The 19,273-nt window shown below is 32.6% G+C and overlaps 1 protein-coding gene and 1 pseudogene across 2 annotated transcripts; both read right to left on the reverse strand.

Moving 5' to 3' along the window:
• Positions 1-11,860: 11,860 nt before the first annotated feature.
• On the reverse strand, positions 11,861-14,716 carry LOC100817708 (inactive protein RESTRICTED TEV MOVEMENT 2). Its single transcript, XM_003523888.5, has 2 exons — positions 14,462-14,716; positions 11,861-12,954 (listed from the first exon to the last, which is right to left on the reverse strand). Exons 1-2 carry the CDS (start codon positions 14,598-14,600, stop codon positions 11,975-11,977), a joined length of 1,119 nt encoding a protein of 372 aa, XP_003523936.1. The 5' UTR covers positions 14,601-14,716; the 3' UTR covers positions 11,861-11,974.
• Positions 14,717-16,389: 1,673 nt separating this feature from the next.
• On the reverse strand, positions 16,390-18,464 carry LOC100818236 (ribosomal protein L11 pseudogene; annotated as a pseudogene). The gene is made up of 5 exons (NR_165827.1): positions 18,393-18,464; positions 18,173-18,280; positions 18,035-18,077; positions 17,748-17,939; positions 16,390-16,832 (listed from the first exon to the last, which is right to left on the reverse strand). The product of NR_165827.1 is annotated as a ribosomal protein L11 pseudogene (transcript).
• Between the last annotated feature and the right edge of the window lie 809 nt (positions 18,465-19,273).

Genomic DNA, 19,273 nt, shown 5'->3' on the forward strand with positions numbered 1-19,273 from the left:
GTCAGAAGCAATGGATAACTTGAACCATGCATTTTGAGATATTTTATTGTCAGCGACAAAACAAATTAACTAATAAAACATTGTTTGGAAACTCATTAACAATTTAACATGTAGAGACTGGTTTGTTGTATCTGCTATTGCAACCTAAAGTTTTCCATATCAAATACAAGTAAGCTAAGGCAAAAAAATGTATTGGCCAGATTAATTTAAACTATTGGCTTTTGCCACTTTTGAATTTTGGTACCATCGATATACCACGTCAGCCAAATGTAAGATAATGGTCATTTAGAAGTGATAAAAAAAAGTAACCTATCAAGGATTACCCAACATGCATTATAGTATGTAACCTGTTGTAAAATAACCTATCTAATTGGAAAACTTGCAGTGACTTTAATCGAGATTTTTATTCAAACTGAATTTTCATAAAATTGAATTTATCAAACCATGAACCCGTAACATTAACAACTTTTATTTGTATCCAATGCAGAGATTCTAAAACTGAACATACCTCAAAAATTTTGATTAAGATTATCATCTAGTGTTAAAAATTTGATATCTTGATAATTCAATGAGGGAAAACACAAGGAACTGGTAACTGCTGCATTGTTTGTCATATTCTGCAACTCTGAGGATGTGGCATTCGATGCATGCTCAAAATTTGATCAATTACTGTGTCTCAAATGAAATGCTGACATAAGTAATGGACTATACTTATTAATTAAATCTTAATTTGAAATTTACTCAAGTTCATGTGGAGCGCTCTGATTCCCACATGGCTTTATTTCTCTCATTGATAGAAAGCCTTTAATATTTTGCATGTACTCTTTGAAGGCAGTTGAAATGTTTTATCAAGCATTTTCTCTTTTTGTTTTAGTTTAAGAAAATGGTAAATAAATAAGAATAGCAAAATTTTGTATATATTTTTCTAAACTTTGTATCCTTGTTTAGTGTTATGCATGAAGGATGTTTTGTTTAATTTGACATACATTTATTATTTATATATTTATTTATGATTGTTCCATGTCTAAATTCAAATTAAACTATTTCCTTACAGTACATACATGGTTTGGCTACACGAGGAGTTCCTTATTATTTACATAAACTCATACTAGAAAAGCATCAGGATTTGCCACTCTTTTTGTACAGCCAATTAAAAGCCACATGGACATAAGAATTTGATGAAGACAATCGGCTAACCAACTTTACTACATTGAAGGAGCACAATTTGACCATGGGTACTACAACATTGTGTTTTTCTAATAGCAACAGTATAATTTTGTTCTCCTACATGCCTTTCTTTGAGTTGCATCTCTAGCTAGCTAACATGATCATGATTTCTTTTCATTACATGTGTTGGTAAATTCACTATTGCAAAGTTATGGTGTATGTAATGTGTTAATTTAATTTTTTCCAGGTTGCGATGTGTTGGTCTGAATTCGTAATATATATATATATATATATATGTGTGTAAATAAATCACCGGTTAAAAAAAATCATTTGTACGATGATTCTGTCAAAACTCGTCTTAAAATATGTCACTTTAAAACGACCGTCTTAGAATATGTCACATTTTAAGACGGTTTTTGAAACACGATCGTCTTAGAATGTGGCACGTCCGTTACGACGACGGTTAACCACCAACATCGTATATGTTTTATAACCGACGTAAAATCAATATTTTGTAGTAGTGTCAAGAAGAGGAGAAAATGTTACTCTATGAATATATGTCCAACAAAAGCCTAGATTCATTTCTTTTTGGTTGGTTTCTAATCTCCTAAAGTTTGCTAATTATATGGTAAAGTTTTTTCTTTTATATTTCATTTTGAAAAGAAATTGCTAATCAATAAAATGGATTTTGTTGATAGATCCAACTCAAAGTAAACTTCTAGATTGGTCTACACGCTTCCATATCATGTGTGCAATTGTTCGTGGACTTCTTTATCTACATCAAGATTCTATATTGAGGATCATACAGAGATCTAAAAGCAAGTAACATTTTGTTAGACAATGATATGAATCCAAAATTTTCAGATTTTGACTTAGCAAGACTTTGTGGAGATGATCAAATTGAAGGGAATAGAAATAGAGTAGTTGGGACATAGGAAGTATGTTTTACTACATTGAAGTTATAATGAAAAAACAACTTCAAATTAACTTTTTTTTTTGGTTATATGGCGCCAGAATATGTCATTGATGGGTTATTCTCCATAAAATCTGATGTATTCAGCTTTGGCATATTACTGCTAGAGATTATAAGCGGAAAAAAAAAATAAAGGACTTACATACATGGGCGACGATAATTATAATCTTATTCGGCATGTGAGTAAGAAAAATAATTACATACATGAAATGTATATAACAATATTTTTAAAATTGTAACAGGCATGCAGAACGTGGAAAAAAGGAAATCTAATAGAATTGATTGATGATTGTCTGGGGGACTCGTATGTTATATCAGAAGCCTTACGTTGCATACAAGTTGGTCTTTTATGTATACAACATCATCCATATGATAGGCCTAACACGGCATCAGTGGTTGTTATGTTGACAAACGAAACTATTTTAGCTCAACCAAAGGAGCCTGGTTTCTTATTAGAAACCTAGTGAAGTAGAATCTTCTCCTGAAAGGCAAACCTCTTCTTCAGTTAATGGCATATCTATTTCACAATTGGATGCTAGATAATTTTTGTATTTCTTACATTGCATATGAAGCCAATATGAATAGCTTTTTGACTCGCTGCCCAAATGTAGTACATTGTTGTTATAAGTCTCATACTGAGTAGAATAAAATGTTCAGGTATTTAAGTCATGAGACTATCTCACATAATGGACTGGCAATTTTTTGTTGATTTTTTTTAATATACTTAAGTCATGACAATTAGTGTTCTCGTTGAAAGTTGGATTACGGAAAGGATTATACATATACGTCGGATAAAGTTGTAATGTATTGAATATTGTTACTAACTTACTGGTAGGTAAATGAAACTACTAATTAGGAAAATGATAGGCTATAGACATTTGGGAAATTAGTAGTATCATTTAGGTAAATGATAGGCTCTATACCTTTCTATATTTATACCAACATTTGGGAAAAATATCTTGGCTGGTTTAATCTCAAATTTGCATCAAACATTCAGCTGAAGCAATCCGCTACCCTAAACCATCTAGGAAGGGGATTTTCTGTGGCATGCATTAGGTACTTGAAATAAAGTATAATAGCACCAGCCCAAAGTAAGCTTATAAAAAATGAAAATAAGATCTTACACCAAGCTTAAAGCAATATTCAGTAGCCAGTATAACAAGAAAGCAATGTGTTCTGTTTTAATTCTCATAAAGGCTGCAATAAGTTATTACAAGTTGTATATAAGTGAGAAGAAAGTCTTTACGGATCCCAGAATTCAAAATGATCGAAAACATGTCAAAGACTCGAACACGTACGACAATATGGCCACGAGATAAATTTTACCGTGAAAATTAAAACAGAACATCAAGTGTCAACTTCAATTTCTTTTCTTCTAATGCAAACAGCAACTGTAGCAAATTAAGTAGTTCTCAAATATATGCAACACAAAGCTACTCAGTCGAACAGATATTCACATATTCTCAACAAAATATAGATATAGAATTTACATAAATCATTGTTGTTCTTTGGGTGCCTCTAATGAACAACTTTTCTTTTCCTCAATCTATAAATAAATTCAAATACCGAAACAGAATTTTGAGTGAAATGTGAATCAATCATAGTTTAGGCCATTTGAATTGGATACAAAATTAATCTTTTGTTCAAGGCATAATCACACTTAAAGTTCATCTCCCTTCCCCAACGATGTGTTCTATGACAATCGAAATAAGGCCCCATTTACAATTACATTACTACTTCACGAAAATGGTGCAGTTTCTCATGTAAATACAATTAACAACATACCAATGTAGTAAAAACCAACTTAAAATTCACATAAGTACCACACAAAAAGCTAAGCCATAAACAAGATTGATGCAGAACCCCAAACCTATGAAGAACTAAGCTACTGTAACATGTTAATAAATAATAACTGATTTTTTTAAAAGATGGACTTCTCTATATCAAATGCTCCAAAGCTACGTGTTAACCTAAATTAAGTTAATGAATTACCTAAAAGATACCTGATCACCAACTTCAATACCTAAGTTTGGTCCAATTTGACACCCCTTTGCTGTTGGACATTTTAGTGTAATTGATCTCTTTATTGTGTTAAAATAAGAGTGCACGCTTGTTTTAATGTAATAACGAGATGTTCGGTTTAGGCAAAGGTTGAAAGTTACATGGAAGTTACTAAAACTTCCATCAACGGTTGGAAGTTACATAGAAGTTACTAAAACTTCCATCAACGACAATTTTTAAAAATAAATAACTTCCATCAACCGCCAATAACCACCTGTTCTTTGATTATAAATAATCATCCTGGTTCAGAAAGCATAACATGTGAAAAACTCACAAGACCAAAACAAAACTCTTGAATTATAATCTTCTGATTTTATCCGATTGAACAATTTTGGTTGAACCCCGAAATTTGATTCAATCTGAAAGTGTTTATACACGACTTCAGATTTATCCAGGATTATCTCGATTTTCAAAATTAACCAACAAAAGATTGAATCAAATCTTTCGAGATGACGAACGATAGTTCGAAGATGACAAGCAAGTTTGCGAAGTTGGACAAGTTTGAAGGGCAGGATTTCAGAAGATGGCAGAAGAAGATGCACTTTCTCTTGACAACATTGAATGTGGTGTATGTGCTGAGTACACCGATGCCGGTGTATATGGAAGGCGAAACTCTGGATCAAACAAGGAAGCGTTCGAAATGGGAGAACGACGATTACATTTGTCGTGGACACATTCTGAACGGTATGTCTGACTCTCTCTTTGATATTTATCAAAATGTTGAGTCTGCTAAGGAATTATGGGACTCTCTTGAATCCAAGTATATGGCAGAAGATGCCTCAAGTAACAAATTCTTAGTTAGTAATTTCTTTAATTACAAAATGATTGATTTGAGGCCTGTTATGGAGCAATATAATGAACTGCTGCGGATTTTGGGTCAGTTTACTCAACATGATTTGAAAATGGATGAATCCATTGCAGTTTCATCTATAATTGATAAACTGTCTTCTTCTTGGAAAGACTTCAAGCATACCTTGAAACATAAGAAGGAAGAGTTGACTCTGGTTCAACTCGGTAGTCATTTCATGATTGAGGAGTCGCTGAGGGCTCAGGAAATTGACAAAGTCAATGATAAAACCGTAGCAGGTTCCTCTTCCGTTAATATGGTAGAGGAAAGTGGAATAGTTAAGCAAAATTACAATGCTAAAGGTAACAAACGAAAATTTCAAGGAAATAAGAACAAAGGTCCAAACAAACAGACAAAATTGTCATGTTGGAAGTGTGGGAAACCTGGTCATTTAAAGAGGGATTGCCGGGTGTTCAAAGGAAAGAACAAGGCTGGTCCAAGTGGGTCTAATGATCCTGAAAAGCAACAAGGTCAGATTGTAGTGAATAATTTTAATTCGAATACGAATTCAAATTATGTATCACTAATATCTGATGCATTCTATGTGCAGGATGATGACGTTGCTTGGTGGTTTGATTCGGGAGCAACAAGCCATGTGTGCAAAGATCGTCGTTGGTTCAAGGAATTTAGACCAATCGATGATGGCTCTATTGTGAAGATGGGCAATGTTGCAACTGAACCAATCCTAGGATTAGGTTGTGTGAATTTAGTTTTTACTTCCGGAAAAAGTTTGTATTTGGATAATGTCTTATTTGTACCTGGTATTCGTAAGAACTTATTGTCTGGTATGGTTTTAAATAATTGTGGTTTCAAGCAAGTACTTGAAAGTGACAAGTACATCTTGTCAAGACATGGTTCGTTTGTTGGATTTGGTTATCGTTGTAATGGAATGTTTAAATTAAACATTGATGTTCCTTTTGTTCATGAATCTGTTTGTATGGCCTCGTGTAGTTCTATAACTAATATGACAAAATCAGAAATTTGGCATGCTAGATTAGGACATGTTCATTACAAAAGATTAAAAGATATGTCAAAAACAAGTATGATTCCTCCTTTTGATATGAACATTGAAAAATGCAAAACTTGCATGTTGACCAAGATCACTAGGAAACCTTTTAAGGATGTTAAAAGTGAGACTAAAGTCTTAGACCTTATTCATAGTGATTTGTGTGATTTGCATGCTACTCCATCATTAGGTCATAAAAAATATCTTGTTACTTTTATTGATGATGCATCAAGGTATTGTTATGTATATTTATTAAATACAAAAGATGAAGCTCTTGATAAATTTAAAATTTATAAGAAAGAGGTAGAACTTCATCAAAATGGGCTAATCAAAACTCTTCGTACGGATAGGGGAGGTGAGTATTATGATCCGGTTTATTTTCAATCTACTGGAATAATACATCAAACTACAGCTCCCTATACACCACAACAGAATGGTGTAGCCGAAAGGAAGAATAGAACCTTGAAAGAAATGGTGAATTCCATGTTATCCTATTCGGGTTTAAGTGAAGGATTTTGGGGTGAGGCTATGTTGACAGCATGTTACTTGTTGAACCGAATTCCTAACAAAAGGAATAAGGTTACCCCATATGAACTTTGGCACAAAAAGACACCAAATTTGAGTTATCTCAAAATTTGGGGATGTAGGGCTGTAGTCAGGCTTACAGAACCTAAAAGGAAAACCATAGGTGAAAGAGGTATAGATTGCATATTTATTGGATATGCTGAACATTCTAAAGCATATAGATTCTATGTGCTAGAATCTAATGATTCTGTTGCTGTGAACTCGGTTATAGAGTCACGAGATGCTATCTTTGATGAACAAAGGTTTACATCTATACCTAGGCCAAAGGACATGAATTCCATGTCGAAAGTCTCAGTTAATATTGAGGATATACCTTCAACTAGTACTGAAACTAGAAAGAGTACGAGAGTAAGAAAGGCTAAGTCATTTGGTGATGACTTTCAACTCTATTTGGTTGAAGGGTCAAGGAATGATATTCAATTTCAATATCAATATTGCCTTAATGTTGAGGAAGACCCAAAGACTTTTAGTGAAGCAATGGCTTCAAGGGATGCTGTATTTTGGAAAGAAGCAATCCAAAGTGAGATGGATTCCATCATGCAAAATAATACCTGGAAATTGGTTGACTTACCTCCTGGATGTAAGCCATTAGGATGTAAGATGATCTTTAGGAGAAAGATGAAAGTGGATGGTACTGTTGACAAGTACAAAGCCAGATTGGTTATCCAAGGCTTTAGGCAAAAGGAGGGTATTGATTTTTTCGATACATATGCTCCTGTTGCTAGGATATCCACTATTAGACTGTTGTTAGCACTTGCTGCTATCCACAATCTGATGATTCACCAAATGGATGTGAAAACTGCATTCTTAAATGGTGAATTGGATGAAGAGATATACATGAAACAACCTGAAGGGTTTGTTATGCCAGGAAATGAAAATAAGGTGTGTAAACTGATGAAATCTCTTTATGGCTTGAAACAAGCGCCTAAGCAATGGCATCAAAAATTTGATGAGGTTGTGTTGTCTAGTGGTTTTGTTATAAACCAAGCAGATAAATGTCTATACAGCAAGTTTGATACTCATGGCAAAGGAGTTATCATTTGTCTGTATGTAGACGACATGTTGATCTTTGGTACCGACCAAGATCAAGTTGATGAAACTAAGGCATTTTTGTCTTCTAAGTTTGATATGAAAGATATGGGGGAGGCGGATGTGATCTTAGGAATAAAGATCAAACGTGGAAACAATGGCATTTCCATCTCTCAATCACATTATATTGAGAAGATTTTGGAGAAATTTAATTTTAAAGATTGTTCTCCGGTAAGTACTCCCATTGATCCTAACCTGAAGCTATTACCTAATAAAGGTGTAGCAGTGTCTCAACTTGAATACTCAAGGGCGATAGGATCACTCATGTATGCAATGATTAGTACTAGGCCTGATATAGCTTATGCTGTTGCTAAACTCAGTAGGTTTACAAGTAATCCTAGTTCTCATCATTGGCAAGCTATGAATAGAGTATTCAAGTACTTAAAGGGAACCATTGACTATGGTTTGACATATACTGGATTTCCTTCGGTTATTGAAGGTTACTCTGATGCAAGTTGGATAACCAATATGGAGGATTATTCATCCACAAGTGGTTGGGTATTCCTCCTTGGAGGAGGTGCTATCTCTTGGGCATCCAAGAAACAGACCTGCATTACAAATTCAACAATGGAATCTGAATTTGTAGCTTTAGCAGCAGCTGGTAAAGAAGCTGAGTGGCTAAGAAATCTAATCTATGAGATTTCATTGTGGCCCAAACCTATACCTCCCATGTCTATCAGGTGTGATAGTCAGGCAACTTTGGCTAAGGCATATAGTCAAGTGTATAATGGGAAGTCTAGACACTTGGGTGTTAGACACAACATGGTTCGGGAGTTAATCATGCATGGTGTGATATCAGTGGAGTTTGTGAGAACTCAGCATAATTTGGCCGATCATTTAACCAAAGGGTTAAGTAGAGATCTCGTAAAAAGGTCGGCTGTGGGATTAGGATTAAAGTCCATCTGAAATCTCTTATGTTAAGATACCCAATTCCCATCTAATATGACATTAGGTGCTGAATTCAATGTGGAAAGCTTAACATGTAGAGATTGGAACACATCATCGAAAGTATCCCAAAAGGTATGTGTTCGGTTCTGCAAGTTAAGGAGGTTGAAGTATAACTTCTCAATGGTTCTTTTGAAAAATTGCATTTGCAGGTGCAAGAAAGAAAAGGACTACCTATATAAGCATGAAGTTTAGCCGCTTCAAGAAGCTGGGACTTGGCTTTGATATGCTTATGAAGGATAGGGACACAGGCTAATAAAACTAGTGTCGAGCAAGAGTAATGTTATAAACTATTGTGCAGATTATCTTCATGTATTCATTATGAATAGAAAGGGTTCAATCCTTAGTGACACCCTGATATTCGAATATTTGAAACGTGTAATTTGCTAAGATGAAATTCAATCGTCACGATATTTCATCTATGCAGTAGTTTGTGGTATGTTATGACTTTGGTGATTTGATCGGTAATTACACTAAAATGGGGGAGGTTTGTTGGACATTTTAGTGTAATTGATCTCTTTATTGTGTTAAAATAAGAGTGCACGCTTGTTTTAATGTAATAACGAGATGTTCGGTTTAGGCAAAGGTTGAAAGTTACATGGAAGTTACTAAAACTTCCATCAACGGTTGGAAGTTACATAGAAGTTACTAAAACTTCCATCAACGACAATTTTTAAAAATAAATAACTTCCATCAACCGCCAATAACCACCTGTTCTTTGATTATAAATAATCATCCTGGTTCAGAAAGCATAACATGTGAAAAACTCACAAGACCAAAACAAAACTCTTGAATTATAATCTTCTGATTTTATCCGATTGAACAATTTTGGTTGAACCCCGAAATTTGATTCAATCTGAAAGTGTTTATACACGACTTCAGATTTATTCAGGATTATCTCGATTTTCAAAATTAACCAACATTTGCAATGTCCTTGGAAGAAATAGCAAGAAAATTGAGTTCACAAATTCGTTAAACTTTAAATAGAAAAGAAATGGTGATAGAAGAGTCATCCCAGCCATAACTTCCCTATTAATTCCATTGACATGAATTAGAACCAGCATAATACGCTTTCCCCAAGCCTAAAGACACCGCCAGAACAACAGAAAATTCATATAAAATTACTTTAAATTTATTAGCATGTATTTACTATTTATTGTAGCATTTCAGCCTGCTAAAATAAGTAGAGCAATTCCAATCTCTCTGGTTCACTGCTTGTCTATTTCATATTTATGCCAATATATGAAAGTAAAAGAGTGTAGTTTTATATTGATAAAATATGTCTTTATCAGAGTGATGGTAATTTGCGTGTTAATCAAGACGTGAGTATAAAAATAAACACTTTTAATCTGGCATGAAAGTCAAGATTGATACTATTGACTTCATAAATGTAGCTTAGATTAAATTGGACAGCACCATTAATGCTAATGTTATATCCAGTTCATAGCAATAGTGTTTTCACATATCAACTGATAGTCCCAATTTAAGATTTGGCTACATATCATGCTACCAATGCAATAGATTCACTATTAAGGCTAAGCTTAAAAAACCCATGAAAGAGTGGAAGGATATAAATTGCAAACAATAACACGGTAATAACATCATGATGAAATAATAATAAAACAAAACATATAATAGAAATTCATCATTCTGCCTATTACTTTTGCATGCTTTAATATAACAGAAGAATTCATAATAATAATATGAGTATTCAGAAAATACTAAGATATCAGAAAATAATATTTCACAACCTAATTCCTCTTGTTCGCTAATCGCTATTATTACTCAACTTCTTCAGCTTGCTCCCTATCCGTTGTCACAAGGGAGTGTAATTAGAGACTCCATATAGACATCCCACATTCCATACACAGTCACCTAACGTCCATCTGGAACATTACCATAGGAGCGATACTTTTGCAGTTGTCCCTGGTCATTAATAAGTCATTAGTTCATATATACTAATTTACTATTATACTTTTATCAAGGTATTTTTATATATCACGTCAACTATTATTTTCTTAAAATGGACTTTGTGCAGTTCTTCTAAAGAATTCAAACCTTTTAGATATTTTAAGATTAAAAATTACTTTTTATTTATAGTATTTTTAACAATTAAAGAGTTATAAAATTGATTAGGTGGTTTAAAGAAGAAGTGTGAAGTGAAAAAGTAGGATCAGTCCATATTTTATGGGCCCATGACAAAACAATAGATAGAGTTCTTTCATAGAAGTATGATAAAAAAAATTTCATAAAAAAACAGACAGAATTTCACTAAAAATAATATATTTTATGAGAAAAAATAGGTTATGCATCAATAATGTGAAATAGTTTTACATTATCATTCAACCACAAATCACCATATATGATAAATTTTTTAAATTTTATGATAACTACTTTAAAAATCATATCTTACGATGTTATTTTATGATGTTAGTGCATGATCATTAAACTCATATTTTATTACATACAAAATATTTTTTACTCCTAAATAAATACAAATATAAAATATTGCATGCGAAAAACATTTAATTTTTTTGTAAAAATTAGAATTTTGTTAGTTTTAATTCTTGAAAAAGTTAAAATTTAAGAATTAAAGGAATTTTAGAAAAGTTTGACAAGATAAAGTTGTTGCCAAAGGAGTTTTAGAAAAGTTTGACAAGATAAAGGAGTTTTAATTTTTCCTCGTACTATAAATATCTAGATTTGTTTGAGGGCCCCTTTAGTCATGGGCCCTGGGCGATAAACAACCCTTAGGGTCAGTCCTGGTGACAGGTTGTGAATTTGAATCCCCCATTCTAATAAAAGCTAATAAAATTAACAACTAATATATTTTAGTAAAAAAAATTGTCAATGATAAACATAATTGTGGTCATTCTTTTTAAAATAAATAAATTAAAATGTATCAACACTATTACACTTGTGACTTTTAACAATATTTTTTTGTTTAATGCTTAATAAAAACCTTGTTAAAAACTTTTGACAACATTTAAAAAATGTCATCAGATATAAATAAAGATATGAATAAATGTAATGATATGAATTATACACAATATTTGATAAAATGTGGGAAAAATATATTAGTAATATTTATTCATATTTGATAATTTTTTTAAAATATTATCAAAAAAAATTAGCAACTTTTTTATTAAGTGTTAAGCAAAAAATATTGATAAAGATCACAATTATGTAATGCAAATCACAATATCATTAACGCTCATACATTCACCTTGCATGATATTCCAGTTACACTTCAACTAAAGAAAACATTCTAAAGGATTAGAACATTTGAGCACAACTAGTTTCATGCTCTGCTACAAGAGGTAAACTTATAGGTCACGTAAGCTCCCAATGCCACAATTACAAGAATTGCAGCACCCATGTTTGCAACCAAAGGCTTTTCTTCATCATTCAACTTCCCTTCTCCAATTTTTGTGACAACCTCCGAAGCCGAAGCTACTACTTCTTTGATTCCCTTCCCTATTGTGTAGATTTCATCCTCTTCTTTGCTCTTTCCTTTGTCAATTATGGTGGTGCTGGTTTCTTTTCCCTTCTGTGGAGCTTTTGGAGTAGAGGAAGAAACTGTTTCCTTTGGTCTTGTTGTCTTGATTTCTCTTTCTTTCAAAACCACATTGTGAACAATATATTTCTGATCTTGCTTTCTTGTCTCATGAAGCTTCTCATATTCTCTATCTTTATTTTGTTTCTCCTTGACTTTTTCTATATATGTTGTGATGTCATTTTGCTTATTGGACTCTTCATTCCTATATTCCTCTATCTTTGGCACAATTTCCTCATGACCCTTTTGAGATTTTCCTGTTTCTTTTCTTGGGGTTGAAGCAATTGCGGCGGATTTCAGCATGCTTTCCTCTTGAACATGTTGAGGCCTTGTCTTGTGTCCATTAGATTTTTCTCCTTGTTCCATTCTAGTGATTGGAGATTTTGGAGGCATGGCTTCCTTGGCCACCACTTCTTTAGGCTTTGGTAATTGATCAGGCACAGGTTTCTTTGAAGGACTTATTAATGGAGTTGGACCTATTCTTGGGGTTGTTTCAACTTGTGCTTTAGGTGGAACTCGTGAAATGATAGGCTTCTTTGGCATTGTAATAATGAGAGTTCCTAGCTCATACTTACCTTGAAGTTTCTCCACCTCACAATTTTCTGGAACAGGATACGTTTGCTCGAAATTGCTTATTCTATTGCCTCCTAATGGTCGCTCTCCTACAACCCTCACTACTCGAGAAGATCTCACAAAATTGATCTTTATCTTCTCCTTTACGAAACCTTTGGAACACAAAAGACAATGATGTATTAATTTCAATAAAACATGCATGTCACGTTTGTTATGTACAAGTTTCTTAAGTGTTTGAAAAATATGATGTCACTCACAAGAGTTCGACAGAAAAATGCAACTTATGGGACAATTTTGTTGGGATATGATTGCATACCATATTAATTTTTGAAGAATCTCCCATGATTTTTTTTCTTTTGAATCTTCCTTGTTTAATTAAAACTACTAATCAATATAGAATATGCTGTATCAATTAGGAAAGGAAACAAAAAGCATGAAACGATAGGAGATTAGACTTTAAAAATTGCTTTGAAACTTTTTTATGAAAAGGAAAGGTAAGGGGAATCTTATTTTATTTTTTCGGCTCAAGACCCCAAAGTTTTGAACAAAAGTGGTGTGGAATAATTCCTTTTTTTGAAAAAAAATTATTGGGCTTTAGATGAGAAATGATAAGAAAGGGATCGATGACACCCTCGATCCTATTGAGTAGGGTGCCACTGATATATATATATATATATATATATATAGATATTGGGAAACAATTTAAAGAATTAATATACAAGTTTAAACTACTAGCAATTTTATTCATTCAATATTACTAAATTAGTCTTTAAATATCAAGGAATGTCCTTAGAGAATTCCAATCATTCCTTAATTAGTAACACCAGAAGAGAATATAGTTAATTAAACACTCGCAAATTACATAAGCATATGTCTTTCACTCTTTTTATGTCAAATTAAAACCTAATGGAATTTAAACATTTTATAAATTATCTCATTTTAAAGATCCCCTAAGCAACATTATAATCAATATTTAATAAACATGACTCAATTTTCAATTGACAAATGTTTTGATGAAAATCTCATATAAATCTTATACACAATTTAATACTTAATTTTAATTTAAGTATATATAAAGTAAAAATTAAAATAAATGACTCAATATATTTTGACATTAAATTTCTTTTTTTCTGAAATGAGAATTTTAACAATTTATGTATGTTTATCTAATTATAATTTTGTTTACAATTTTTATTCAAAATTGATTATACACTAACGATGTAAAACAGTTTTACACTATCATCAAATCTCAAATCATCATTTGAATTAATTTAAAATGATTATTAATCAACAAACTTAACATACATAACATAACCTTCTCTTATATTAATATATTGATATAAACATAGTCACATATACGAAAAAAATAGATCTATTAAAAAATAATTCCCACTAAAAATGGAGATAAGAGTAAAACCGTTTTGGGTTGTTATTGTAATAGACTGAGTGGCACCTTTTATACGTAATTGTAATAGTTTTCTTGCAACACACTAATTACGTAAATGGGTTAAGAGATGTAAAATACTTTGATTCAGATATATAATATGTTGTTTGACGTTAAAAAAAAAAAAGATATATCCTATGTTTCAAGAAAGGCACATATTATAATCATAAATTAAAAAAAAAAAAATAAACGTGATATGCAAAGTACGTACGCACCAGGAAGGTAAATATGAAGAAAATATGCTTCCTCTTTTTCCTTCATCTCTGACATGGGCTCGAAAGTTTCATACACAGGACGAATGGAAGGACCTCTGCTTGTTCTTGTTTTAGGTGTTCTTGGCCCCGAAGCCGCCATGGCTAAAGCACACGTGTGGTTTTACTTATCTTTTTATTTTCTCACCAATAATGAACACAAATTTGAGCTTAAACGCTTTAATTTTTGGATAGGATGTCCTATTTAGGTTGTGGTATTGGATGTATATATATACATGTAGCTAGCCATTCATGGTTTTCTTGTTGAAGAGACTATTCCTTGTTGTGTACTTTGGTTTGTTAATGTAATTGGGTTGCATTTTTCCCTTCTCCAGGTCAAGTTGAGGTATAACTTCTTTCACAAATAAAGCAATTGTTCTTTGTTTTTCCCCTACACTTACAAAGCTATCAGAAAGTGAAAAATGATCATATAGGTTTGCTTATCGCTTTAGGTTTTTTTGACCCAATTGATCTGTCAACTTCTGTGGCTGTTCACATGAAGAAAACACTTTCAATTTTCTTATTGATCTAGGTCAGTCAGTTAAATAAAAATGTGAGTTATTGTAAATTATCTAACAATATCTTTGATTTCTAAAAATAAATAAAAAACTAAGATAAATAATTGACTAGGTAAGATTACTAAGTCAATGAATTATTAATCGAATCAATAAATCACTACTTAAATAGTATGAAGTCATATAAATTATAATGGCAAAAATAATTTTAAAAGCCTTCACGAACTACGATCAATTCTTGAAGGAGGCAATTTTTTTCATTTTCTTAAGTGCGTGACACGAACCAGCTGTTGCGTCTTAGGCCTGGGACCATGTGTTGCATCTTGAGCTGCAACTCTCTAATTTTGCTAGCTCGATACCGTATCCTTGCTTTCAACGTGAGGCACTTGCTTTGTTAAGTTTACTTGAGCCTAGAGTTTCTAAGCAAAAAGCCACGCATTATGAAATAAAATTATGATGCTGAAACGATTTATGTAGCTGATATTTAACTTAAAGAGAGCGCTGTCATTTTTCTTTTCTGCCTTGACAACAACATAACTCGTACATATAAGAATATTCATAAACCAATCAAATCCAGTGCGGATCGAAAAATCGATAACCGACTAAGTCAAAAATCGAATAAATCAAAAATCAAACAGATTAATAATTGAAAAATCAAATTTTTTTTTATTGAATCGGATTTCGGATTTAAATTTTAAAATATATCCAATACAATTAAATTTAAAAATATATCCAATTGTAGGCATATATATTTTTATTCATAAATTTATAATATGCCTCGTTTTTGTTTTCTTTCTTTGTAAAATTATGATATAACTTATACTTATTTATAAAAAATTCATTTAGTTAAAGAAATATTTTTACTACCTATTTGAGTTCAGAGGAGTATTATTAGTTATTAGTTATACAGTGACATATAAATAAAATATAGTTTTAAATTATTTTATTATATATATCTTATTTCTAATTTAATAATTTCTATAAAAAAATAAAAGTAAAAAAAAAAAACACAAAAGATGATGATAAACGAGGAAGTCCCCATTCTAGAGCTTGTAGATATTGTTGAATTAAGCAAGACTTTTATAAAATATCATAATTTACTTCTTCCTAGACCCCTTAACTATGAAGCAAACAGTGTTTCATTCAAGAGTGTCAATGCACCAATTTATTTTAGCTACAAGGTGAGCAAACTATCTTTACCCTATTCTGCTATAAAGAGTAGCCAATCAAAGAAAAATGGAAATGTGGCATTATTCAAAAATCTCTGCTGCAAACACACATGCACAAAACTAAAATAGCAGTTATTATTTTTTACCTTCAAATTTTCTTCTACAAAATATCAAACATCAACTATCTTACTAACACATTGATCATACGAAGCAAAAACGTTGAACTATATTGTCCATGTAATTCAATTTCACGCAAGTAGAAAGTAGATAAACACCAGAAATACATGTAGAGCATTCGACTCAGTGATATCGATGACAAAATTTCATGATATTAAAATAAATTGTCAAGAAACAGCTCAAGTGACCTGTAAAAGTAGTATCCGCAATAATTCAAGAAAAGAAGCATCAAACTATGATAAACAGAGCTAGGAAGTTGCGCTTAAGAATGGTCTGATTTAAACGAGTGCTTGGGACTTGTTTAGGATGACACCTTCGTATTTAACTTGGAACCACTTCATGGCATCCTCCTTCGTGACACGATGCTGAATTCTAACACGAGCCTTGCACCGACAGCGTCGTCCCACACGGTAGCCAGGGCGCTCCAGAACGACAAAGAAATCCATTCCGTAAATGCCAGTCGAAGGATCATACCTGAAGCACAAAAATGTTAAACATTGTATACGAAGAAATGGAAAACAGGAAGATAAGAAATATCAAATTTCCACAAGGAGGAGAAAACTTATCCCATACAGGTATGAAATGGGACAAATTGATCTACTTTTTTTTTGTTTTCATTTTAGTATATAACAAAACATTACAACAAAGCCTTATCCCACTAGGTAAGACCAGCTACATGGATAACACACGTCATACAGCATGCTAAAAGACCAAAGTTACCGCACTGTTATTCATCATGAGATCCCTCTTATACCTATAAACTAAGAAAAAAAATACAAGTTTAATGTTCACACATCATCAGTGTAAAGATTTTTAAGCTGACAGTTAATCAAAAAACATAGGCATGACTTCCAAAGTAGTTATTATAAAAACCAACAAATTTGTCATATATGACTTGACAATATGTGATTGGATGATATTTCACACAGTAAGTGAATTCCAATTACCAACAAAGCCTTATCCCACTAGGTGAATTTCAATTAAATTCAAAAATTAGTGATATTAAAACGTCTAATTTTGTGTTAATTTTCATTTAATTTTAATTTTAATTAGGATATTTATTTCATTCATTCTTTCTACTCTCGTTTTCCCTATATCAAACAAACTCAGAAATGTTTCCACTTCTTGCTTCCTAATTCCTAATTCCCAATTCAATCCATCTATTATATCTCTCTTTCACTTCTGTTCGTTCTATTTCTTTACTTTTTATTATTATAATGTCCCTCCTTGTTTCACCTATGATCAAAACAGATCATAAAATTAAACTAAAACAATTGATCATATGAATAGTAAGAGAATCACATTAAAACCAACAACATACATATACTACAAAAAAGGAATTGATGTTATTCAAACCTAATAATGAGAAATATAATTAGGGTTTATTACTTGATTCCCAAATCAATGTGCTCCTGAATGCCAAATCCGAAGCAGCCGGTGTCGCTGAAGTTCCTCCTGAGCAATTCATACTCCTTCACCTTCAAGCCACTCTCCAGAAGCTGCATCGCCTTGTCCCCTCTCACTGTCACATGACACGCGATCTTCTCGTTCCTCCTAATCCCAAACGAACGCACAGTGTACCTAGTTGCAAATATCAATAAATAATATCCAAAACCACACATTTAATTCAATAATTGCAACAAAAAATCAATAAATAATGAAAATAATAATATTACCTTTGGAGAAAACAGGGGTTTGGCCACTGAGTTGTTCGAGCACCTAAGGTAGAGAGAGAGAGAGAGAGTAAGAGAAGGTACCAAAATGAAATATAAAAAATAAAATAAAAAAATAAAAATTTACTTTCTTATACGTGCCTTGGCGGCGCGGGTGAGACGATCCCCGCTCTCGCCGACGGAGATGTTGAGGACGAGTTTCTGGACTTTGATTTCTCGCATTGGGTTCGCCAGTTTCTTTTCGGAGGCCTGAAAACGACGTCGTCGTCGTTAGGAATCAAACATGAAGGATGAATCAGAGGCTCATTTTGATTTTTGAGATACAGAGAAAACAAAGAAGAGAAGAGTGTTTGAATTTTACCATTTGTGACGGAGTGGAGCAGAAACCCGCGCAGAGAGAAACTGGAACGCGAGTTGAGTGTTTTCTGCCGCGGCAGAGTGAAGGACACTAGTATGGGGACGAGAGGAAGTTGAATAACTAAGGTTTGGGAGTTGCTACGTGCACCCAGCAATATTGCTGGGGCACCCAGCAAACACTAAATGGGCGAAAATGCCCTTCCGCGAAAGCTCTTTCCGAAAGAATCTTCTTCTGGAATCATTTCGGAAGACACTTTTTTCAAAAAAGTTTCGGAAGAACCTTCTTCCGAAAGAAGATTTTGTGATTCCGGAAAAACTCAGAAATACTTTTCGAAAGAACATCATCCGGAATGTTTCCGGAAGAATGAAGGTTCTTCCGGAAGACAACCTTCTTCTTCCGGAAGAAGGGTCTTCCGGAAATTTTTTTTTTTAAATGGTGGTCCCATGAAGCAGGTATTCCGTATTTGAAGATTTGGTGGTCCCGTGAAGCAGGTGTTCCGTATTTGAAGTTTTTCGTCAGAGGTACGCATTTATAAGTATTTTTTGCATTTTCTGACTAGTTTTTAGAGAAGAAAAACAATAAAAAGCTGTTTCCAGAATAAATTTTAAGTTGAGGAGAAAGAAGATCCAGAATGAGAATGTTGGATTTCCGGAAGAACTTCTTCCGGAATTGGCCTTAGTAACTTCTTCTTCCGGAAAGTTACATTATTAAAAAAAATTATTTCTGTTTTAAAATTTATATATATATATATATATATATATATATATATATATATATATATTCAATTGTGGATTATTGGTTTAATTAGGTATAATGATTTGGTATAATATTAAATGATTTAGGTATCATAATTGTATTTTGTTGTAGTAGAAAAATGTTTTATT

The sequence above is a fragment of the Glycine max genome, chromosome 4 (assembly GCF_000004515.6).
Source record: "Glycine max cultivar Williams 82 chromosome 4, Glycine_max_v4.0, whole genome shotgun sequence".
Lineage (NCBI taxonomy): Eukaryota > Viridiplantae > Streptophyta > Magnoliopsida > Fabales > Fabaceae > Glycine > Glycine max.

What these genes read in the sequence shown, in the direction of transcription:
- LOC100817708 (XM_003523888.5), bottom strand. Translation starts at nt 14,600, where the DNA reads ATGGCGGCTTCGGGGCCAAGAACACCTAAAACAAGAACAAGCAGAGGT. An exon ending in TCTTCATATTTACCTTCCTG is followed by an intron (nt 12,955 to 14,461) that starts GTGCGTACGTAC and finishes TGTGTTCCAAAG; the next exon opens with GTTTCGTAAAGGAGAAGATA.